The sequence below is a fragment of the Balaenoptera borealis genome (genome assembly GCF_965194805.1).
Source record: "Balaenoptera borealis genome assembly, chromosome: 6".
Classification (NCBI taxonomy): Eukaryota; Metazoa; Chordata; class Mammalia; order Artiodactyla; family Balaenopteridae; genus Balaenoptera; species Balaenoptera borealis.
The window spans coordinates 18,975,644-19,000,422 of record NC_138863.1 but is presented as its reverse complement, the minus strand read 5'-3'; the positions used below and the strand labels follow the sequence as shown (position 1 = coordinate 19,000,422).

The 24,779-nt window shown below is 37.5% G+C and overlaps 1 protein-coding gene and 1 pseudogene across 12 annotated transcripts in view; one reads left to right on the top strand and one right to left on the bottom strand.

The window, feature by feature from the left end:
* Positions 1-608: 608 nt before the first annotated feature.
* The window catches only part of USP37 (ubiquitin specific peptidase 37), a 93,168-nt gene continuing 68,997 nt past the window's right edge, over positions 609-24,779 (bottom strand). For 9 of the 11 annotated variants that reach the window (XM_082396554.1, XM_082396562.1, XM_082396553.1 and 6 more), the window contains 8 exons: positions 24,221-24,476; positions 17,522-17,566; positions 16,624-16,790; positions 14,197-14,257; positions 8,275-8,390; positions 6,567-6,636; positions 5,697-5,835; positions 609-5,180 (listed from right to left, as the gene is read on the bottom strand). In XM_082396554.1, the coding sequence (XP_082252680.1) occupies positions 5,093-5,180; positions 5,697-5,835; positions 6,567-6,636; positions 8,275-8,390; positions 14,197-14,257; positions 16,624-16,790; positions 17,522-17,566; positions 24,221-24,476 (942 nt within the window). In that variant the 3' untranslated portion in view covers positions 609-5,092. The remainder of the gene's footprint in view (positions 5,181-5,696; positions 5,836-6,566; positions 6,637-8,274; positions 8,391-14,196; positions 14,258-16,623; positions 16,791-17,521; positions 17,567-24,220; positions 24,477-24,779) is intronic. The other 2 variants (XM_082396555.1, XM_082396563.1) reach the window with 1 other exon arrangement.
* Positions 12,085-14,185, top strand: LOC309630836 (ornithine aminotransferase, mitochondrial pseudogene; annotated as a pseudogene). Its single transcript has one exon. The product of its transcript is annotated as an ornithine aminotransferase, mitochondrial pseudogene (transcript).

The window sequence follows — 24,779 nt, the reverse complement described above, 5'->3', positions numbered from 1 at the left end:
ACACTTCACAGAAGAGCCTTTCCTAGGCTTTTATCATGACTCATTTTTAATTATGGCCGGTGGGCTGAAGCATTTTGCAGTTTTATATCTTTCCGAGAGTAATGGCTTTTCCTTTTCACATATACTTTTCTTACTGCCTTCCTCAGGTGATGTTAAAGGGGACCCATTCTTTGAAAGAGCTGAATGGCCCAGGTGATGGCCCTATTTAGGAGGTTTCACAATACTCACTAACCAGTACCCAGCGAGAGCAACATACTCACTAGGCCTAGGCTTAAGGCCCAACAGCAAGTATGAAATACAAATGCCATTTCACCCCCCTCTCTGGTACTCTTAATAATAAGGCGAAGGAAGAGCGCAGTTAAGGCCCATGCTGGGTTTAAAAACTGTTATCCAGAACCTCTGCAAAGCTTCACAGGCTCCCCAGGTGAAATCCACTGGACGTTGGTGCTGACTCAGCCATACCTGGTTTCCCATCCCATCCCCTTTAAGGTGTAACAGTGTGCTTGAAAGTCCAAGTCAGAAGGCCAACAGGTGATTTCCACAACTTCAACAACGGGTTAAGTGTCTGCAAGAATATGTCCTTTTCAGAAATAACAGTTGAACCAACATAAGGTTAATAAAGGCTTTAATTTCACACACAAAAAACTCTATGCATAATTTAAAAAGGAAACAAAAACAAGGAAAAACCGTACAGGGTACAGAGGAACAGTTCTGCTAAAACACAGATAAAGTGCCGCTCCATACAAAACAACATAATGAATCAGAATCAAAAGTCACTCTGAACACAAAAAGAAAATCACCTCACAAATAATGTGGCCAAAGCTGCCAGCAAACCTAGTAGTGGCTCAACTAGGCAAAGTGTAGGAAGCTTACTTCTGTTCTCCTCTCCGTAGCATAAATAAACAACACTGACAATAGGCCAGAGAAGATGGGGATGGAAGGAAAAGAGGGAGGGAAAACTAAAGACGAGAGGTGTGTACAACCACTGTGTCTCACTCTTCCACCCATTCTGTTCTTGAAACAGACCAGTTCAGATGATTGCTCTTCTGTTTTGGCATTGGACCTAACAAACTCCAGTCCTGATGCAGACCCTCATCCACTCTACTCTGACACCAGTGGACACGCCTCTACTTCAAACCTCTGCACTTTAAGTCCAAATTACTGAAATCAACTGCTTGTATTCACACTGGCACATTTTTTATTAAAAACTTCAAAACCTCAGACACACAGCACACATGGAAAGGAAAACACTAATTGTGTATAAATACGATACAACAAGAGACTGCCTGAAGTTTGGTAATCAAAGCATGCCATAGAGGAGTCAGTGGTCGTGGTGAGACACAGCAAAAGAAACCTGTCACAAAACTCTCAAGGCCTAACAAACTAGTTTTCCAATAAAATAAATATATATATTTTTTCAGATGTAAATAAGACATTGATAGAGACAAAATTAGAATTTTGAAGTAATGCATTAGAAAGATGTTAGAGGGCAGAAATCTGTTTAGATTTTGTACACACTTAAAGAGCATTACTTGGTGTAATGCAAGATGGGGAGGAGGAAAAAGATGTTTCTGTTTTGGGGGGGACACTTTTATGTGACTTGCATCTAGTACTGGGTGTTGTTTTTTCTAAAAATCTCCATGTATACACAAGATCCACATGTACCTGGAGATCCAGCGCTGTTTCCTTGATTTAAAACAAAAGGGCAAAAATGGTTGGATGACTAAGAGCATCCACTGTAGTCGATTTAGAGGACAGAGAAGAAAGAGGAAGAAGGGTAATATTTTTATTTGTTTTAATATAATCTCTGTTCAGTAGATCACAAATGAGTTTACAAACTACCTTTTTTCCTGTATGTTTTCAATGCCCATGCTCTCTCTACACTCATAATGCTCCACTACGTATGAGATACTGCCAAGAATCTCTTTAATTTAGGTGTTTCCGAATAATTTTCATTATACAACTAGCTGTACATGTGTAGAGCTATATTTATACAGTTACATAATGGTAACTGCAATATGGAAGAATAGGTAAATTCAGGAATTCACTTGCTGAGGTTTTAATTCTTAAAGTTTCTCTTTTAGAAAAAGTTTACACTTGATCAAGGAGAGAAATAAATGTCTAATCTAGTATTTGCCTCCCAGAGTTAATGAACTGATCTTTAAGTATCGTTGCATACTTCTTAAAATGTAAACACATTTACATTTGTTATTGAGCCATTAAGTTAGGCCTGAAATTAACAGACCATGGCAAGTAAACAAGTAGCTCTTGGAATCAAAATATAAATAATTATTCATGGACTTGCTTCTTATTCTATCCTGCTGAAACAGAACTTCTGAGTCTGTACACATAAATATATTCCCTACAAAACAGAATCTATCTCCTTATAGGCCTAAATTATAGTCAGGGCTTCTAAAGTGATAGCAGCATCTGGGCACATGCAACTTTCCAATCCTCTGTAATAATATTAGGTGATAATAATCAACAAGTTTGAATTTTAGTTTAGCTTTCCCTATCAAAAGATTCCAATTAGGATCACTTGTGTGTAGAACTAAGAACTGTCAAGTTCCAATTCAAAGTCATTTAAAGTAATGTAACATATTTGGTATTTTCAATAGGAATATTACTTATTGTGCAAGCTGCCTGGAACTGAAGCTCTCTGTCCCTATCTAACTTGTCCCTTTCGGGCACCAACATGCCAAATGCTCCATTCCCCAATTCTGAGCAAACTGCACAAAAAATATTATCTACTTGTAACTTTTAAATACATACAGTCAGCTCAAAAAAACAAAACTCCATCAACATGGTCCAGCTGAACTCTCCATGTGTAGTCATTAATCCTTCACTGAACCAAAATGAGAAAGTAACTTTGTAGTGAAAGGGGTAATAGTTGAAGGAGTGAAGGGAGAGAGGAAGGCTGACCAGGCCAAAACAATGGACAGACATCAAGGAAATTTCAAGTCCCAAACTTGCAAGTGTATGAGCAGTGACATAACGCATCTACTTTTTTCAACTAATAATTCCTGCCTGAGACATGAAGAACAAATCAAATTAGGTTCAAGCCAAGTGTACTTCTAAACCATACACACACACAAGCTATGAAAAGCAAGTCAAACAAGGGTACTTCATGGGCATCCTAGGCTTATGGCATTATATTTATTTGTTTAAATGCCCTAAATGCACCCACTCATGTCAATCATTCCCAATCATTTTTAACAGCATCTCTCAAAAGCTCTCAAATACAGACACAGTGAACTAATAAACAGCTAAAGAATTTGATTATCACTTCACTCACATATGAGAAAACCAGTTATTTTCAAGAAAAAAAAAAAAGGCTCCCCAGTGGAAATAAACAAAATTTTAAAAGCTAGTTTTTTAAACAAGTATTTTCCTCTGCTCTATACTACTCCTGCATATCCTACCACCATACCACTTTGGAACGTTCACTACATTAACAGGTAGGTAAATGGTAGGAGACAAAGCTTTTATCAGTAGTTAAGCAAAAGTGCTGGGGCCATTTATAATTCAAAGATTCAATATTTTAGAATAGGTTACTATGTCAGAACACATCCAAGTTTCAAGAGTAGGGCTGGAGCTCTCTTAAGGCAATCTTCCAGAAAAGATGTTACATCATCTGTGATGTTGGACTTAAAAATGAAAGAAAATGTTGAAGGTTTCATTTTGCTATACTTAACTCTGTGTGATCCTAATGATTCCTGGGCTCACAAAATTATTTTACGAACAAAATTCTACTCTCAAACTCATTCTTTATATGGTTTCACAAGCTGCTTAACCAAGCTGGTTATGTCAGCTGAGTGACTAACATAGCACTTAATGCTGAACCCCATTTAACCTCAACTCAAAGCACCTAAAAAGATAATTATGCACCTTTGTTATTTGTTAGTTATTGGAATTACCTAAACCAATCATATTTTAATCCTCATCCTGTTTTAAGGGCAAAGCCAGACAGCAAATGGTTATATGTTTAAGCTTTATCCTATAGCTCGTGTGCTTAATTTCACCCTTGAAGCAGGGCTTTCAGCTTTAGTGGTCCAGAGTTTCAGCTTTAACACAAGAATACTCCTCCTGACCTCTCTATGTGTGGGAGACAGAGATGCTAGCATTCTTCATATTCTCTAGGTAATCTTGTAGGGGAGTCCCAACTGGGACAACATCACTTTCCTACCTCTTAAAGTTTTGGCTGCAGTCTGTTAGGGTAATGCTTGCTCCATGGAAGAATGACACAGAAGAAAAATAAAAGATTCTATCTTCACCACGGTAATAATATAGATGATATACAATGAAAATACTGTGTGAAGGAATCTCTTTAAAGAAAATACAAAGTGTACAATGAATACCAAATGTGGGAACATAACACATTCCAAAGCACCAACAATCCATTTCTTGGGACTGCATGTAAACAGCAAAAGCATTACAAATCCATGAAATAATTTTTTTAAAAAAGCTCCTCAAGTCAGGTGGCAGAAATTGTCCCTCCTTTGTCAGGAGGACAAACTGTCATTAGTGTAACATGGAGAGCTGGCTTTCCAGTGAACTTTACTAATAGGAAACACACATGAAAGATTACAGACTTCAGTGAAACTACTCAAGGAACATAAAAGCTAAATGCCAAATGATATGTATATCTTCACACATTTCTCAGGTGAACGGACTCTTTGACAACTTCATCTCGTCTCCAAACTGCTGTGCTATTAATTTTGACCAGGCATACTCTGGTGGGCTATCCTAACTCTTTAAGGCTCCATTCATTCCACATATATGCGTGTGTATGTGTGTGTCTGTATGTACATATATATATATATTTACAACATGTATTCCTAAGACAGAAGGAAGTGCCACTCTTGTAGGAGAAAAAAAGGATAATCAGCTACAGATGTGAGACCAAAGTTTCCATAAAACAATTAATGGAGCGTTCCGCATAATTGCAGTTTTCGTCTTTTGGTTTGGCCCTGAGCTGTTTGTTGCTCCCGCATCAAGTAGAGTTCTAAATTCTCCTCAGGCAGAGGAAAGAGAAGTGGGTGGCAGTAAGAGAGAATATGCAGTGCACACTGCCAACCCAGGAGTTTGTTTCTCATGAAGCCTGACGAGTGGTCTTCCCCACTTCCATGCTAAGTGCCTGAGAGGTCTTTTCTGTTTCCAGCAGCTCATCAAAGATCTCCCTTAAAATAAAACAAATAAAAAGTTAAACAGGAAATTCAGTGAACAGAGACAGAGGATAGACAGAAAATAAACATTGATAAAGGCTGCATAATCCCATGGTGCCTAAATTTTATTTAAATAAGCAGCTCATTAATTTTATTACCATCTTAACCCCATGTGCCGATTCTTAAAAATACTTAGTGGGGAATGGCAATAGCTAGCTTTGATAGAAATGCTATGTAGTTCCTATCCATATAACTCAGATCTTCTAGCTGATACAATGAAAGACCAAAAAGTTTTATGACAGGACAGCTTCCATCATAAAAAGATCTTAAGTTCTATACCTAGATTCTACTGTGTAAGTTAAGAGAAAAAATATTTTGGAAATATCAAGACATGAGCCCTAAGCAAAGACAATAAAAGCCATAAATTGTCTACCAATTAATTGATGGGAACATTTTATCCTTAAAGAAAAAAAAAAAAAAGAATTCAAGTGATTTTTAGCCCACGGCTTCAGATCAGGCAAAGTTTCTTACTTGTGCATATAAAAGAAGATGTAACCACTTCGATCTCGATCACTCTGCACAGAAGCCTCTTGGATTTTAGATACCTCTAGGTCATTATAAGTAAACCAAGCCTGCTTCTTAATGTCGTACACATCACTAATGTAATGACCTGAAATAAATAAAATCTTAAAATTAAGGTTATTTTTTTAAAAAAACGTATTAAAGGGGCTTCCCTGGTGGTGCAGTAGTTAAGAATCCTCCTGCCAGTGCAAGGGACACGGGTTCGAGCCCTGGTCCAGGAAGATGCCACATGCTGCAGAGCAACTAAGCCCGTGCACCACAACTACTGAGCCTGTGCTCTAGAGCCCGCAAGCCACAACTACTGAGCCCGTGTGCCACAACTACTGAAGCCCGTGCACGTAGAGCCCACACTCCACAACAAGAGAAGCCACTGCAATGAGAAGCCCGCACACCGCACTGAAGAGTAGACCCCGCTCGTCGCATTAGAGAAAGCCCGTGCGCAGCAACGAAGACCCAACACAGCCAAAAATAAATAAATAAAATAATAAATAAATAAAAAAAAAAAAGTACTGAATTTTTCTCAGGGACAGGAAGTTTCAGAAAGAGAAACAGCCAACCCCATTTCACCTTACTATACCAGGACAACTTTTTTGATAAATATATTTTGTTTAGGGACATTTGGGTCAAATGTGAATAGAGAAATCAAAACAGTTGTACCTATTAACACATTTCACACTTAGTGTGATCAAAGAAACGATTTCAAAGTTTTTCTTGATGTGTTTAACTTACACCTCACAAAGCTAGTCTCAGAGCAACCCAATAAGGAGTAAATGCTGGCTAGGCCATTTATAAAATGCTGAAATCCTAATGTCCATTTACCTGAAGAAGAAGTGCTACCAATGTGACTGACAACACTGATGAGCCGATAGGAATGAGGAAGATTTCCTGTCTGGAAAACAGAAGTGGGCATGACTTTCAACTCTTCATCTGAATACAAGCAAAACACTAATTTTAAATTTATTATCAAAGCTGACATGGCAAAGTTTCAATGTGTGGGGGGTTAGACTCAATAAAAAAACCCAGTGGTTGGTATTGTTCATATCCTTTGACCCAAGAATTCTACTCCCCAAGAATTTATCCTAAGAAAATAATGCAAAAGAAGGAAACAGTATATATGTATATAATTATTCACTGTAGCATTATCTATAATAATGAAAATTTGGAACTAACAATACGCTCAGTAATAGTTAAATGGTTACTGGTATATCAGCTCAGTACAGTATTATTCAGTTATTTAAAGAAAAAATATGTGGGTCAGCAACATGTTAACTTGTTTTTCAAACTTACATGAACACACATAATAACTATACTTCTATAAAATAGATATGTTAATGGCTAAGTACTGAAAAACAGAATGGAAAAAATGAAAAGAGTTGCTGTGTTGCTGTAGAGATTATGGATGAACTTTTACATTTTAAATATTTTTTAAAATGCTATTTAAATATTATTAGCAGAAAAGTAAAACAACTGAAAAGTGATATTCATGGACTTCAGGCAGCACTATAAGATATAATTTTGGGAAGAAATATAGCTATAGGTAAGCCAGAAACCATTAAAATGTTCAAAAACTTTGATGTTGTAATTTATTTCTGGGAATTTCCTTAAAGAAGAAAATCCTAATATAGAAAACATTAACAATCATACACAGTTCAGGCAGCACTATAAGATATAATTTTGGGAAGAAATATAGCTTATAGGTAAGCCAGAAACCATTAAAATGTGCAAAAACTTTGAAGCTGTAATTTATTTCTGGGAATTTCCTTAAAGAAGAAAATCCTAACATAGAAAACACTACAATCATATACAGTTCCTCGATATGTTATTTATTATAATGAAAAAAAAAAACAACTTAAATGCTCAATGTTAACTAAAAATTAAATAAAATAAACAGCATGTTCATTGATGGAATACAGTATAGCCATTAAAAATAAAATGCTTATAGTCTTTAACAAGTAGGATAAAAACTGTACTTATTCTATGACTTTTTAAAAGCATACTTAGGGTACTTTGGGGTAGGGATGATAAAAGAATATATCAAATGCTAACAGTAGTTGTGTTAGAATAGTGGGATCCTGGGTAATTAAAATTACAAAAAATTTGGAAAATGGGAAAAAAGCAATTATTTAGGGTAAAAAAAGATTTCAAGTGCTCTAGTTAATGTCATCAACAGTTTTTACTGAGTAACAATCAACTATTTTTAGTATTTAACCTTAAAGATAAAATAGTTTTGGTAGAATGGAAGGTGATTTAATATACATATGACCTTGAGAACTATTACTAAGTTATTACCTAACATGCACATAAGGTGATCAGGATGTGTGTTTTTTTTGTTTTTTCATTTTGTTTTGAGAATCTTCTGTGTAAGAAATGACAAGCAAAGGCCAAGAGAAAGTGAAGACCATTTGATGGCTGCCAAAGGGTCAGAAGGGGACCTGGAATGGACATTGACAGTGGGGCCTTTGAAGATAAGGAACAACAGGCGTAGTACTGACAACTTGACCTACAAATGGAATATAATGTCACCCACCTCAGCATTTCTTTTCAGTTCCTCAGCTTCAGCTTCTGTATACTCCATATCTAAAACATCCTCATTTCCAGAGTCCTCATCAGAGCCCAATGAATCCAGAAAAGAGTTGTTAAACTCTGAAGAACACAAAGACAAAGTCTTGTAAAAGTTCTTGGAATAGACACAAAGAGATACGATTGGGAAGGTATAAAACAGCTTGAAGTACACATTTTATCATTCTAAGAAACATAAAACATATTATTATTAGGGTTCCAATTCACCCAGCTTACTCTAGGGAATAAAAATTCAGGCACCAGTTATCTGTAAAAGAAATGTTCCCTTTTGTTTTAAATATATTTATATGAAAGGGGATAATACTCTTTTAAGAAAGGAATAAAACTGAAAAAAAGAAATTACAGATAATCCAATTTCACTGAATTCTCTATTATATAAACTATACGTTAGATTTGACACACTTGGTGCATATTATAGGTGCCAACAGCAAACATAAATTATCTGACAGAAAAGAGACCATAAGAAGATCAACATCCTTTCATTTTCTTCAACATTAAATCATACTTTGAAATTTAACAAAAATAATGGAAATTCAACCTTACACTCCTAAGTTTTACCTAAAATACACTAAACAAATAAATCCAAGGTCCAATTTTTCTCCTTAATGTGTTTCCACTGGAAGAATCCATCTTTAACTAATGGCTTCAAATAAAGAATCCCAGGAGCATCTGTGCATAAATGACTCTTTTTTTTTTTATAGAGTTGTTTAAAAGACATGAACACTTAAGAATGGGAAGAACAGGAAAAGACTACAGCCTCAAAATTCTGGACTCTGGAATATAGAGGGGTGACTGACTTAGCAGACCTAAGAAAGTCAAACTTAAGCCAGTAATGGAAAAGTTGAGAACCAATCCAATTTATATTACAGAGTCCTCAAAAGACATACAACTTGGAAATAGCAGGTATCTCTAAAACTGGAGGCTAAGAAGAGGATAAAAATAAGGATTAGGAGAAAGTTGTTTGAGTTACAGACTCCTAGATCCACTTCCCCTTACTTCATGCTGCTGGGCAATGACAGAGGTCGGCAGCTTTGTTCTCTGGAGAGTTGGTAAAACAGTCTCTGGATTGGAGGATTCCAGGCACAGGGGAGTACCATACTGAAAACAGGGGAGTAGGCGACAGTGTGCATATTGAAAGATGAATATAACTCTCACCCCCACCCCCAGCCCTATGCCTATACTTGGCTTCTAGAACTCTGGCAGCCACATCTTTTACCTGTAGGCAAGGGCAAGAGACTAGAAAACTTTCTTTAGGAATCTTACCAGCCCAAGGGAAGGCCTAAAATGTTAACATCATCCCCCAAACAGTAAAACCCTGTAAAACTCAAAGTTGACAAGTCCTAGCTATTCATATACTCAGAGCTTCCAATCATCTTTTTAGTCCCCTACTCTTTTTTTTTTTAACATCTTTATTGGAGTATAATTGCTTTACAATGGTGTGTTAGTTTCTGCTAGTCCCCTACTCTTAATCATGAGCTGACAGCCAAGGATTACTAGATTATTGAAAAAAGACTCTAACAAGGAATATAAAGACCATAATAAACACACAGGACAGAGCAATCTGGAGAAAAGAGAATCTATTCAGGGAGATGGAAATGTCAAATAAACAAAAAAATGAACCGTATTTAATATCCTCAGAGAGTTGAGATGGTATTGCTTCTATGAACCACCCCCACTCCAAAATCTTATAAAAAAGTAACAATCACAAAAACCAGTTCTTGAAAATTAGAAATATGATAGAAATAAAATACTAAAAAAAAGTTTGGAGTTGGTGATAATGTTGGAGAAACTTCCCAGGCAGTACAGCAAAATAACAAAAAAATGGAAAACAGAGAAAAGAGATGAGAAAATTAAGAGGATCAGACTAGGATGTCTGAATAATAGGAGTTTCAAAAAGAGAAAAGAGAGGAAGTAGAATGAAGGAAATCAGTGAAAATTTCTTAGAATTGAAGGACAAAAGTTTCTAGATTAAAATAATCCTCTAAGTGCTCAGCAGAAATGGATGAAACAGACACACATCAAGGCACATCACTGTGAAACTTAATCACAATGGAAACAAAGAGAAGATCCTATAAGCTTTCAGAAAAAAAAGATGTCACATCAGAATAAAGAACAGCTTTAGACTTCTCATACAGCAACCCAGCAAACAAGACTTTTGTCATTGCCCAACAGCATGAAGGTGGGGGGAAACAATGCTTTTACAATGATTGTAAACCCTGAATTCTATATTCAGACAAACTATCAGTCAAATACTGGGGCAGAATGAAACTTTCAAGTCCTCCAAAAAATCTAAGTCACATCCCCTCTTTTTCAAGAAAACTACTGGGGATGTTCTCCATCAAAGCATAAGTACACAAAGGATGAGAAAAGAGTCATACAGGAAATGGGAGATTCGAACAAAAGAGCGAATCAGAGGGAATCCCCTGGAGAACGGTTAGGGAGATTTCAGGATATCTGTGCATGGATGTAGAGGGCAACCAGTCCAGACTGGAACAATATGACTTGAGACGGTCAGTCATCACCACCATTGTACCATCTTTTAAATCTGAGGACAGAATGCCTAGGTGAGCCTAGCTTGAATTCTTATTTGTAACTGTCTCAATCATCTGCCAGTGAAATTCTTGCTCTCTTGACCATCCCCTGGTGTCTAGATCAGCCTAGAACACTCATTTTATACCAGCAAAGTGTTTTGCTTTAATCTATTTCTCAGAGCCAGAGAAAGACCAGAGTGATCTTAGAAAATACAGAGTTAGCTCACTTCCCGTGACTACCTGTCCTGGTAGACTTCCAGCACATGGTCCATAAATAAGTTCTGCCAAATCCCCTGACTATGGTGAACCTTACGCTTCTAAATACTCATTCACGACTTGTCTCACTGGCTTCCCGAGTGAGCTCTTATAAATTCATGGGGAAACTGAAGTCACATTATCTTCTCCTAGCAGTCTTAACAGTGGCAGTATTGCTGTCATACAGATGGATTACAGATAGACTGTCTTTGCTATTTAATTTTTCAAAATTAAAAAAATATATTGTTTAGGGCAGCTGTTCAGTTGATGTCGCGTGTCCTAGGCTGGTCTTGGAGGTGCCGCCAGGAGTTATTGGACCCTGTGAAGACCATCCCTGGATCTTGGGTTAAAAATCTGTATTCTAATCTGAACTGTGGGAAGAAGGGATGGTTGGTGATATTCCTACTTGAAGGACATCATGTTTTCCAGACTAGCACATGTGCAGACTGTTGCTGTCCTTCACCATAGAATTCATTCTTCAGTGGCTTCTGCTATTGGGTTGGCCAAAAAGTTTGCAAGATGGTACGGAAAAGCTCAAATGAACTTTTTGGCCAACCCAATACATCCGCTGCAACTAAAAAAACAGTCCAAGGTCCTCCATCCTCTGATTACATTTTTGAACGGGAATCTAAATATGGTGCCCACAACTACCACCCTTTACCTGTAGCCCTGGAGAGAGGAAAAAGTATTTACATATGGGATGTAGAAGGCAGAAAATATTTTGACTTTCTCAGTGCTTACAGTGCTATCAACCAAGGGCACTGTCATCCAAAGACTGTGAATGCTTCGAAAAGTCAGGTGGATAAAGTGACCTTAACGTCTAGAGCTTTCTACAACAACGTGCCTGGTGAATACAAAGAGTATGTTGCTAGGGCTTCCCTGGTGGCACAGTGGTTGAGAATCCGTCTGCCAATGCAGGGGGACATGGGTTTGAGCCCTGTTCCAGGAAGATCCCACATGCCGTGGAGCAACTAAGCCCATGTGCCACAACTACTGAGCCTGCGCTCTAGAGCCCGCGAGCCACAACTACTGAAGCCTACGTGCCACAACTACTGAGGCCCGTACACCTAGAGCCCGTGCTCCACAAGAGAAGCCACTGCAATGAGAAGCCCGCACTCCGCAGCAGAGTAGCCCCCGCTCGTTGCAATTAAAGAAAGCTGGAGCCCAGCAATGAAGACCCAACGCAGACAAAAAAAAGAAAGAGTATGTTACTAAACTTTTCAACTACCACGAAGTTCTTCCTATGATTACAGGAGTGGAGGCTGGAGAGAGTGCTTGCAAACTTGCTCGGAGATGGGGATATACTACTGTGAAGGGTATCCCAAAACACAAAGCGAAGATTGCTTTTTGCAGCCGGAAATTTTTGGGGTAGAACATTGTCTGCAATCTCCAGTTCCACACACCCAACCAGTTACAATGGTTTTGGACCATTTATGTCAGGTTCTGAAATCACTCCATATAATTATCTGCCTGCTCTTGAGCATGCACTTCAGGATCCAAATGTTGTGGCGTTCATGATGGAACCAATTCAGGGTGAAGCAGGCGTTGTTGTTCTGGATCCAGGCTACCTTGTGGGCGTGCAAGAGCTCTAAACCCAGGACCAGGTTCTGTTTATTGCTGATGAAATACAGACAGGATTGGCCAGAACTGGTAGATGGCTGGCTATGGATCACAAAAATGTCAGACCTGATACAGTTCTTCTAGGAAAAGCACTTTCTGGTGGTTTATACCCTGTATCCACAGTGTTGTATAATGATGAAATAATGTTGCCCATTAAACCAGGGGAACATGGTTCTATGTACGGTGGCAGTTCACTAGGCTGCCGAGTGTCCATCACAGCCCTTGAGGTTTTGGAAGAAGAAAACCTTGCTGAAAAAGGCAGACAAATGGGTATCATCTTGAGAAATGAACGCATGAAGCTACCTTCTGATATTATAACTGCTGTAAGAGGAAAAGGATTATTAAATGTTATTGTTATTAGAGAAACCAAAGACTGTGATGCTTGCAAGGTATGTCTGTGACTTCGAGATAATGGACTTCTGGCCAAGCCAACCCATGGTGATATCATCAGGTTTGCACCTCCGCTTGTGATCAAGGAGGAGGAGATTCTGGAGGCCGTGGACATCATTAACAAGAACATCTTGTCTTTCTGAGGGTGGTGACAGTTTTCAGTGGTGCCTGGTAGCCAGCTGGAGACAGGCAGTCAGTTGACATCCTGTAAAAAGCTCTGCGTTTCTGTGCTTAATGCAGGCATATTCCACTCCCTCGTGGCAAGGGCTTTTTAAAAAATATTATGTTTTCAGTTCATACATAATAGAATGACACTTATAAACGTGCAGTGTGCTGTGTAACATAACTAAAAGAATGTCCTGGCATCTTATATTCAATTAAGTGGTTTTGTGTGTGTGTGTGCTTTCTAAGGTGAGATGCCTCTCTCCATATAGAAAGCCTTTTAATCAAGCCCCTCAGCATAATTTATATACGTTTTAATAATTTCCTTGCTGGTATAAATGTTTGTATTTGAAAAAGTTATATGAGGGTATTACACAGAAGACTTGCTTAACCTTATAAAGTTGAATCATAATCACCGAATTTTAGGAAGGATTAATGGTTAAGCTTACATAAAATCTACTAGATTTAAGTAAACTCGATATTGGCCAGCACCAGGATGTATTCTATGAATGTCATTATTTTGAATTAAGAATTAATGTTTAACATTCCCAGATTATGTTTTAAGTGTTTGATATAATTTGTAAAAAGTGTTTATTTTCAGTGTTTCTTTAAATTTAAAATAAAGCTCATATTTAAAATGTCAAAAAAGTATTGTTTAGGGATATGAATATGCATGGTAACATTATTTTTTTTTTTTTAAAAAGGTAAGTTAATGATGAATACAAATGTCAGATCGGTGGTTTCCTTTGGGAGGGAGGGAAGGGAAGGCGTATACAGGTAACTTCTAAGGTTCTATATCTTTACCTGGGAGGTGTTCAAATTTGTTACTGTTATTAAAAATAACAAAAACATTTTTTATGCTCTTCTGTGATACATTTCAGCATATTAAAAAATGTAATTAATCTCCATACCTTGAAGACTTAACTCCGTAGCTCTTTTGAGGTCATCATCTTCTTTCTGTTCCCAAGCCTCCTAAAGGGATAAGAACAAAACTAAGGTATTTAAAGAAGTATTGATTAAACTTATTTAATGAGGATAAAATCCACTGCTCTGAAAGTATTTGCTAATAATGTTTTCTATAATCTTATGGATGTTTGGAATATGACCTCTTGAGGGATGTGGAGAAGTTCTTTACTTTTTCCAACACTGTCTTCCTAAAACAAAAACGTGGGGGTTAAAAAGGCTTAAATGCTATCTCTTCTAGTTAATGACGCTTGGCTTGCCAACCAAAAGCCATTCAATGTGACATTATGATGTAATTTCCTTTTCTTCTAACATGTATGAGATACCTGGAACATAGCAGATACTTAGTAAATACTTAGTAAATAGCTCTCTTTTCTTCCCCTGATTTACAGGATTTGCCAAGTTCCTTGGTATAAATACTCCTACCATGGCCAATTTTAAGCTACCAATGTGACTCTGAATGCAGATTTGGGAAGTATGTATAGTGGGCTCTCCTAAGCTGACAGGGAGCTGGCTCTAGCACAGACCCTACGCCTGTGACATCAAGATAAACAATATTTCCGCAACATATTATTCATAGATTTCTATTTTTATTCTTGTTAAAGAAACCATAAACATGTAAAAGAAGCTTGGTAAATACTAAATGAATGCTGCTGACTGTTGCTTTTCTAATACATACGAGGTTTTCTTAGAAAAAAATTGTACCTCTGAAAATGTCTCAACTAGATGACTCATTATAAAAGGAATAGGAAAATGTTTACTACAAAAAAAAATTTCCCTCTCATTTTCAGAGAAAAGATAACTTACAAAGGATGCATGAGTAAAAAAAAAAAAGTAAAATTGTTTTATACTTTTCTCAATTCTAGACTTGTTTTTAAAGTTACTTAAATGTATAAGAAGCTTAGAATGAGCTATTCTGCATTATAGTTCTGGGAGCAATAGTACTGTGTTCAAGAAAGTTACAGAGGTGTTCTCTAAGAGGAAATATGATTACTTAAATTTATCCAAGTACATAAAGTCTATGCTGAAACAAGAAGGTAAAGGATTCTCTTTTAGTAATTAATAGAATGATGCAGGTATATCAAACTAAAGAAACTTCATCTCATAATCCTATCCTTATATCTGAGACAAATAAGGTAGTTTTAAACGGGTCAGCTGACAAGAAAAATATATGTCTTTTGTCTAAGAAAAGGAGGGTCGCTGAATTTTTTCTTTTTCTGCACTATAAGCAACTATTGTTAAGAAACCAAACCATGGTCTTTTACACTAAGTTTTCTACAACAAATGATTACTATATATTATTTGTAAGACAGTTTGACATATACACATCTTGATGACAAGGCAACTAGGGAGGTACTTCTTATAAATATCAATAAAAGGATACAGAGCAGCTGGCTCTGAAATAGTTTTAAAGCAGGAGTTCTCAACCTTGGCTGCACATTAGAATCACTGGGGGAAGTTTTTTTTTTTTTAAAAAACCCTTATTAAAAAAAAAAAAGAAATCTAGATGCCAGACCACACTTGAGATCAATTACATCAGAATTTCTGGGGGGCAGAACAACCCAGGCATCAGTATTTTTTTTAAAGCTCCCCAGATAATATTAATGTGCAGTTTAAATTAAGACCCAATATTCTAGTGACATTAGATTTCTTAATCTGATATTTGCAAACACTAAAATTGTGCATTCATTCTAGGGAGTCTTGGCAAATTTTTATTACTAACATGTATTGTATAGGATTAGACAACCATCAAAATATCACCTTTTAGTCAGATACCTCAGCTGACTGCAACAGTGCAAATCAACCAGCTTTGGCAAATACAAGCATAAAGAACTAAAAATTGAAGAATAGATTACTACATAAAGAAAAGAGCAGATAAATGTTAGTCTATGACTAAAATCTAAAATTTCAGACAATATTCCTGAGAATTTTATGTTCAAATAATTCATAGGAAAGGATTCATATTGTGAGAAAATGACCAAAACAAACATTTTGCCTTAAAATATTAATGATAAAATCATCATGGTATACTGGCTGTTTCAACTGTTTGCAAAATAAAGTTGGACTAGGGATGATCTCTAACAACTCATCTTGCTTTAGTGTGCAATAAATTATAGCAATAGGAGGTAACCAACAAGACATTTTGTTGCATTTGGGTTTTTTAAAAAAGAAAAAATCAATGTTTCTGTTTCAAACCCAAGGCAAAAGCCCCAAACAAGTTTAGTTTGTTTTGGTGGTTCAGTGGTTCACCGTATGTAAATCACCTGGAATAATGCTTGACACACAGTGCTTAACAAATGTTTTTCACTATTATTATTGTTCTATTTCTTGGAAAAGACAGGTATGGAGAAAGTAGCAATATAAATATCTCTTACTTGCTCTTGAAGGCTCTGAGCCAATGCCTGCTGAAGCTCTTGTTCCTCCCTCTCACGCTCCATATCATACTGCTGGAGCCAATCAACTTCTCCTTGAGATCCTTCTGGAGTTTTGTTTTCTTTATTCTCATCACAGTCTTTAGTTATCTCAGTAAAACTGGCAGGATCTGAGGAAGCAGAACATAACTGGGATATCCTCTTATAAACTGAACTCTCTTCACTAGAGTGACATGCACTGTTCAAAGAGTAATGTATCCTAACCTCAGACATAACCTGCTTGGGACACACAATCTCACTTACTACATATCTAGATCAGGGTTTCTCAATCTCAGCACTATTGACATTTTGGGTGGGATAATTTTTTGTTTGGCGCGGGGAGAGGGGCTGCCCTGTACACTGTATAGTGTTTAGCAGTATTCCTGACCTCTACCTACTACATGCCAGTAGCAACCCCACACTCCCCAGTTGTGACAACCAAAAGTGACATTGTCAGATGTCTCCTGGGGGACAAAACTGCCCTCGGTTGAGAAACACTGACCTACAGCAATGGTTCTGAAACTTAAGCAATCATCAGAAACACTATGGTTAAGGATGGAGAAGAATAAATAGCCATATTCAAAGGTCATGTCACATGACCAAGTACTAGGAATAAAGTATTGTTTAGAGTAAATGAAGTAAGAATTAGGATAGAATAATTAAGCTAATTATTGAGATTTTCCCATTTATTACACTGTACGTCATATGAGCATTCTTACATTAATAATGAAATGAGCCTTGAACATATTCTAAATCAGAAGAGCTACATAAAATATGTAATAAACATCTCATGTACCATACAAGTATATGACAACATATATGTTTAAAACATTCATCCAAGGAGGTAAGAAAAAATATTAACCTTTTATTTCTTTCTGTTCATTCTCAATCTCTAGATTACGGCTAGCTGGAATAAATAATATAGGCATAATTTTGTTCTGGTTATCTGAATTTCATTATAATTTTTAATATAGGTAAGAGTGGGGAGAAGAGGAAGGAACCTCCTTCCCTCCCTCCCTTCTCAAACACTTTACCAAAGCAAAAATTTTCGTCTTAGTAAGTTAAGGAAGTTCTCATAAAAAGAATTCAACTGGTTAACAAGAACTACCTTTACAGATTTATTTCACATGGATTGTTTTAAAATTAGTATGTGGTCTTTACCTGCCCCAATACTGCATTGTAACCATTTAAATGGCAGATAATTTTCTATAGCACAGACAACTCTGAAGCTTACAGCATCTTGGTTTTAGACTCTAAGTCAGCAACCAGTCATTATTTTTTAATTGAACTGACTTGTTGACTGAATATTTATCATTGAAACTAATTCTGAATGTTCATTAAAAGAGGAAAAGAAACTCAGGATATTATTAAGTGCAAAAAGCAGTACGATTCCAATTAAAAAAAAATTATACTCCTCCATTCTTGGAGAAAGTCATTTTCCATAGCCTGCAAGGGGCAGCTCTGAGGCGTGTAAGATCCCACCTGTCCCTCTGGCCTTAGCTTACTGGACCAGGAATGAATATCGGAAAGAATCAACCAATCAGACCACTTCTGGAAATTTGGAACCGTGACATTCAAAGTTAGTTGATGTTGAGCGTTTCAAGTAGAAGAAAGATTGGGGAGTTGAGGCTGCTATTTTAGGGCATAAGATGAGGATTATTACTTTTATTATCAAAACATACTCAAAAAAAGAAGGTGACAGAGGCACAATTTTTCTTAACCAATAATTTTCAGCACTCAATATACCAATGTACCTCACACAATCCTAGAATTACACTAGTAATTAATCCATGTGATAGAAAACAGATGTAAGAAAGTTTACTTTGAGATGCTAAAAATCAATATACCTCTGTCTTCAGGACAAGATTATCAGATGGATACAAAAAACATTTCAGATCTAGGAACAAATATGACCATGAAATAAAAAACACAGAGGGGAACCATGTGTTAAAACTCAAACATTCTTATACTAAATATATCATCTGCCGCTTCTCCCACCCCAGATGAAAGCTGCTCCTTTCTTACATTCTATATTTCAGTCATTGGGATCACTGTCCACTCAGTTTAGTTGTTTTTTTTTTTTGAAGATAGAAATCTGGGAGTCATTTTGACTTCTCATTTATCCCTTCATATTACATAAATCGTTATTTCCTAATTATCTCTCGAATCCATCAACTCTTTTTCTTTCTTTCTTTTTTAAAAATATTTATTTATTTATTTGGCTGTGCTGGGTCTTAGTTGTGGCACGTGGGATCTTTTTTTTAGTTGCGGCATGCGGGCTCCTTTTTATTTTTTTTTAGTTGCGGCATGCAGGATCTAGTTTCCTAACCAGGGATCGAACCCGGGCCCCCTGCACTGGGAATGCAGAGTCTTAACCACTGGACCACCAGGGAAGTCCCAACTGTTTTTCTTTTCAATGCCAAAACCTTGGCTTAGGGCACCATTAACTTTTGGTCTGGACTACTGCAATAACTGCCTAACAGGTCTCACAGGATACTTTGGTTCTTCTCTAATTTATGCGCTACACTGCAGCCAGAAATGATCTTTTTCAAATATACATCTTTATCAAATACTTTTTCACTTAAAATTATTCAGTAACTTCCTAATGCTTTTGAAATAAAAGTCCAAACTCCTAAACATGGTTTTAGGCCATGTAAAAACTGGAGACTGCATAACTCTCTAGTCTCAACTTTTTGCTTTTCCCCCTCAACACTATGTTCCAGCCATGCAGATCATTCTGAACTTTTGTAGGTCCACTAACTTACCATGGCCTTTCTCATGTTTGGGCCTTTGCATACACTCTTCCCCTCCCTTTGGCTAACAGTAAAACCTTACTTAACCAGTATTCCTTCCCCTCCTCAGTTGATTCATGAGACAACCAATCTGATGAGCCCCAAATATTTATTGAGAATCTACTATATGCCAGGCACTGCCAAAGAAGCTGGGGATATAGTGATAATTAAGGCAAGATGGCCCTTGCCCTGAAGGTGCTTAAGTGCAAAGCCTCTGAGATGAAAATGAGCTTAGCATGACGGACACAGAGAGAATGCTAGTACGGCTAAAACAGCAGAGTGAAAGAGGGGGAAGGTAAAGATAGGCCATGGTGAGAAGCCTGGATTAAGTGTAATGGGAAATCACAAGTTTTAAGCAGAAGGGTGACCGTGTGATTTAAGCTTCAGAAAGATTATGTTGGCTGCTTTGTTCAAGAAAGAAGGTCTGTAGTGGGGCAAGAATGACGGAAGAGACATTAGGAATCAACTGTAGTGGACCAGGTGAGAGATGGAAGGCTAGAGTTACAGCTATGAAGATGTTGATAAATGATTAAATTCAGGATATATTTTGGAGGTAGAGAGGACTAGACTTATTGATGGGCTGAACGTAAGGTGTAAAGTAAAACAAAAAAATCAAGGGAGACATATTTTTTGGACTGAGTCAAAAAATGGTGGATGGTGGTACCATTTGCTGATATGGGGCAGGGTTATTGCCGGGGGTGGGGGCAGTTAAAAATTAGACAGCCAAATGGGCATTTCAAGTAGGCATTTACATGTGTAAGTTTAAAGCTCAGGGGAGAGATCCGGGCTAGGGATATGAATTTGATATTTCATCAGTATGTGAGGTTATGGTAATGTTTGAGATCACTCAGGGAGAGAACTTTAGAGAAAAAACAGCTAAGGACAGTGTCCTGGGAATACTCCAACAGTTAGAGTTCTGATGAGGGAAGCAAAAAACAAAACCAAAAAACCATGGCAAGAATAGTTTATAGAAAAAAGTTTATAAAACTTTAAATGTTAAGGAGGGAGTAATGGATTGTATGAAAATTGCTAATGCAAACTTTATAAAGACCATTTCAGTGGAGTGGTGGGGATGAAAGCCCACTTGGAGAGGGCTGACAAGAGAATGGGAGATGGTAAGAAAGTAGAGAGAATGAGTAAAACAACTCTTTCAGAGGATTTTTCTGGGAAGGGAGCAAAGAAAGGGAGCAGTGGCTAGAGGGAAACACAAGGTCATGAGAGTTTTAAAAAGATGGGTGATATTAAGGCACACCAGGAATAATTTAGAAGAGGGAAGACCTGATGCAGAAGAGAAAGAGTATCATTTCAAGAGGGAAAGTCTTTAGAAGGCACAAGTAGATGAAATCTTGGATATAAATGGAGGGATTGGCCTTAAATAAGAAGAGGGACATTTCCTCCATAACAAAGGTGAAGGCAGAGTTTTCATCTGACTGCATCTATTTTCTTTGAAAGGTATATAGCTAAGTTATGTGCCTAGAGTATGTGTGGAAGGAGAACTACAGATTTGAGAAAGACATGGAGACCAAGAAAAGAAATTTACTAAGGAACTGTAACAGAACTGACTAGTAGCATGTAGTGCCCATGTAAGAGCATAGTCATGATTTTGAGGAAAGTATAGTCAGCACAGTTTGGGGACTTTTCTCCAGCAATCTTCAGCTGCTTGGGTGTAGGCATGGAATAAGAAGCTGGTTGAATTGGGAGATGGGACTTTGTTAGGTGACTGAGAGAAGAAAACAGAGCAAAGAGATAAAAGCATATAGGCTGGGGAGGGAAGTGGTGACAAGAGGGAGGTGATGAATAGCAAAAAGTAGAAGACAATGGATTGGAAGTCTTAATGAGATCAAGCAACTGTTGAAATAAGAATATGATATTAGGTGAGCTAGGGGGAGAGAAGGGTTAGAGAAGGATATTTGAAATTAAGATTTCAAAGGTGGTACATTTACTGATGATGACAAAGTCCAGGGAAGTGGTTCTCAAACTTCAGCATGCATCAGAATCAACTGGAATCAAAACACAGAATGCTGAGCCCCACATCCAGAGTTTCTCACTCAGAAGGTGTGGGGTGGGGTCAAGAATGGCATTTCCAGCAAGTTCCTACATGATACTGATGGCCTGGGGACACACTTTGAGAACTACTGGTTTAGGGTATGAGTTTTGGCAGTTATCAAGATGGGGTAGAAGAAAAGTTCTTTGGAAATAAGATTAGGAATTGAGAAACCAGGCTGTTGAAAGGGTCATTTATGAGGATGCTGAAAGCCCTAAGAATGCTGATGGGCGTGGAGTGACTGGAAGGTAAAAGAGAGCTACAGACAGAGATAATAGGTGGCAAAGTCTGAAGTCACGTACCAAAGGAGCTGGGGTTTTTGTAGGATGAAAGAAGATGAGCAGTTGGAAATGGCAATGGGCAACAAGGAAAAAACCATCTCCAGGCTCTGAAGTTTTAGGGTATGGGGGAAAAAAAACAGCTTATACTTAAAGAATAGTAGGACAATCCATAATGGGAGTCTTTCAAAGAAAAATTGGCCTGACTAGAGACTAAAGGGACCTAACAACCAAACGCAGGGGGTAAGCTTTGGGTTCTAGATTTTTTAAAAAGTGTAAAAAATATTTTGGAGATAATTGGGTAAATGTGTATGTGGGCTCTATATTAGAACTATATATGGAATTACTGTTAATATTCTTAGGTATGATAATTGTTATATAGGAAAATTTCTGTGTACTTAGGAGAGTCAGGCTGAAGTATTTTAGGGTGAAGTATTATGATACCTGCAACTTCATATGGTTCCATTAAGAAAAGAGTGTGTGTGTGTGTGTGTGTGCACACGCACAATCTCTAAAGATGGCCTCCAATGAACCATGCCTACAGGTATTCCAACTCTGTGTGGTCCACCTCACAGTGCATCTGGGCAGATCCTGTGAGTGCTTTAATGAAATGTGGTGGAATTGATTCTGTCCTAATTTTGAGCCTATACATTAAGGAGGCCTGGCAGCAGCCTCTTTTGTGCTTTTGGGAGCCCTGAGCTATCATGTAAGAAGTTTGGCTACCATGCTGAAGAGGCCATACAGGAAGGGAGAGGCCCTGAGATTACATGAAGAGATGAAAAGCTGAGGAGAAGAGGGGAAGGGAGATGGCCAGGGAGAGGGGACCAGAAGAACAGAGAGGATATCTAGCCAGCTCAGCTGACCCTTCTAACCAACACAACCCATGTGCCAAGGTGAGCCATCTTGGATGTTGTAGCGCAGTTAAACCCCAGCCAACATCACAAAGAGCAGAAAAACTACCAGCTAAGACCAGTCAATCCACAGTAATGAGATATTAAAATTACTGTTGTTGTAAAGCACTAATTTTGGGGTAACTGCTGCACAACTACACATACACACAGGGGCAGTGTGGAAGGGAGAGAAAAAAATGTGACAAAATGTTAATGAATCAAGGTGAAGGGTATAAAAGTGTATATTGTTTTATTCTTCAACTTCTCTCTGGATTTGAAACTTTCAAAATAAAACCTTATGGAGGGTTTGATCACATTTGATCGTTCCTTAGAATTATTACTGATTTTTAAAGTATGATAATGATATGGAGGAGTTCTTATCTTTTAGTGATACTGAAATCCTTACTGATGAAATGATCTAATATCTGGGATTCACTTCCAAGGGCAGTGATAATAAGTTTAGTAAGAGAAGGGGACTTCATAAGGGTACTTGCATCAAGAGGTAAAAAAAGGTGTAAAGAAAAAAGAAAAAAAAGGAAACATCTATATACAAAAATCATCAGCTTTTTGTTTCCGGTTAAATTGAGGAAATACTAACTCTTATTTTACTTGCACATAAAATAATTCAAAACTGAGGAGGCCCTAACAACCCCAAGAATACAGAAAATAATTTTGTGATATACTACTATTCTCTTCATCTCCAAAATCCTAGGCTTAATATATGGAAACACGTTAGCTAGCTACCTAGATACAGATACTAAAGATATCAGGAGAAAATATTAGACTTGGCCCCAGGAAAAGGAAGTGAACGTTTTCTACTTAAAAAATCTTAAAATACCCATAGTGCAAGGCAAGGAGGCTCAGCTCTGTTGTTTGCAGTGAAAGCTTGAGAAATAACAAAATATGAGTAATAATTACCACAAAAATAATTTTTATCTGTATAGCACTTTACATAATATGTATATACTATCTAACATTCTACCCACAACTATCTGAAGTATGTCTGGTAGATTCCCCATACAGAGGTAAGAAAACTGAGTATCAAAGAGATTAAATTACCTATTTAGAAATTTATAACTTGTAGGTGGTATAGCTAAGACTAGACACCCAAGACCCTCTTAGTTCAGTGGTCTTGCCACCATTATGAAGGGATGAACCCAAAGAAGAATGGAGAACTTAAATTATTTATATATTAAAACTTGGTATAAGTTCAGATATACAAAAATGAAGAATTACACACATTTCTGAGAGCAGTGGTGTGAAAAAAGTGACCAAAAACTGACACAAACATTTTTTAAATGCACAAGAATACGAACTTTTCTTCTGATGTACACCTAAAGGGACATGGCATACTTTACCACTAGCCTCTGGATACTAACTCACAATATTTGCTTCTCATTTTTTTAAACTGTTAAAAAAAAAAAAAGCACAAAAATATTATTGGCTCTGTTATACAGATCCATCTCACATCCCATTATGTAGAAGTCATTTGTTACTATAAAAGCTTTGGAACACAGTTGTGCCTGTTTAACAGATGTTTATTTTCATTAAACCTACCGGGCTCTGTGACTGTTTTTGGCTTCTCAGTTTCCACAGGGTCTGGATTTTCAGGCATTTCTTGAATATCATCTTCTGCAAATCCGGTATCAGGGCTGCTGGTTGGTTTATCATCATCTTCATGACTGAGAGATGGTGAAGCTTCTCTTTTACTTATCTCTAAAACAGCTGCCAGAAGCTCTTCTTCACTTATTCCGTCAAATCCTGAGTTTTCCAATTCAGACTTATCACGTTCTAGTCTGCAAGATTTTGAATCCTGAAGAATAGAGCTGCTTTTAGAAGAAACCAGAATGCCTAATAATATAGCAACCTTGGAGTTTAAATTGATAGGGACTTCCCTGGTGGCGCAGTGGTTAAGAATCCACCTGCCAATGCAGGGGACACAGGTTCAAGCCCTGGTCCAGGGAGATCCCACATGCCGCAGAGCAACTTAGCCCATGCGACACAAGTACTGAGCCTGCGCTCTAGAGTCCACGCGCCACAACTACTGAAGCCCGCGCGCCTAGAGCCCATGCTCCGCAACAAGAGAAGCCAACGCAATGAGAAGCCCGTGCACCGC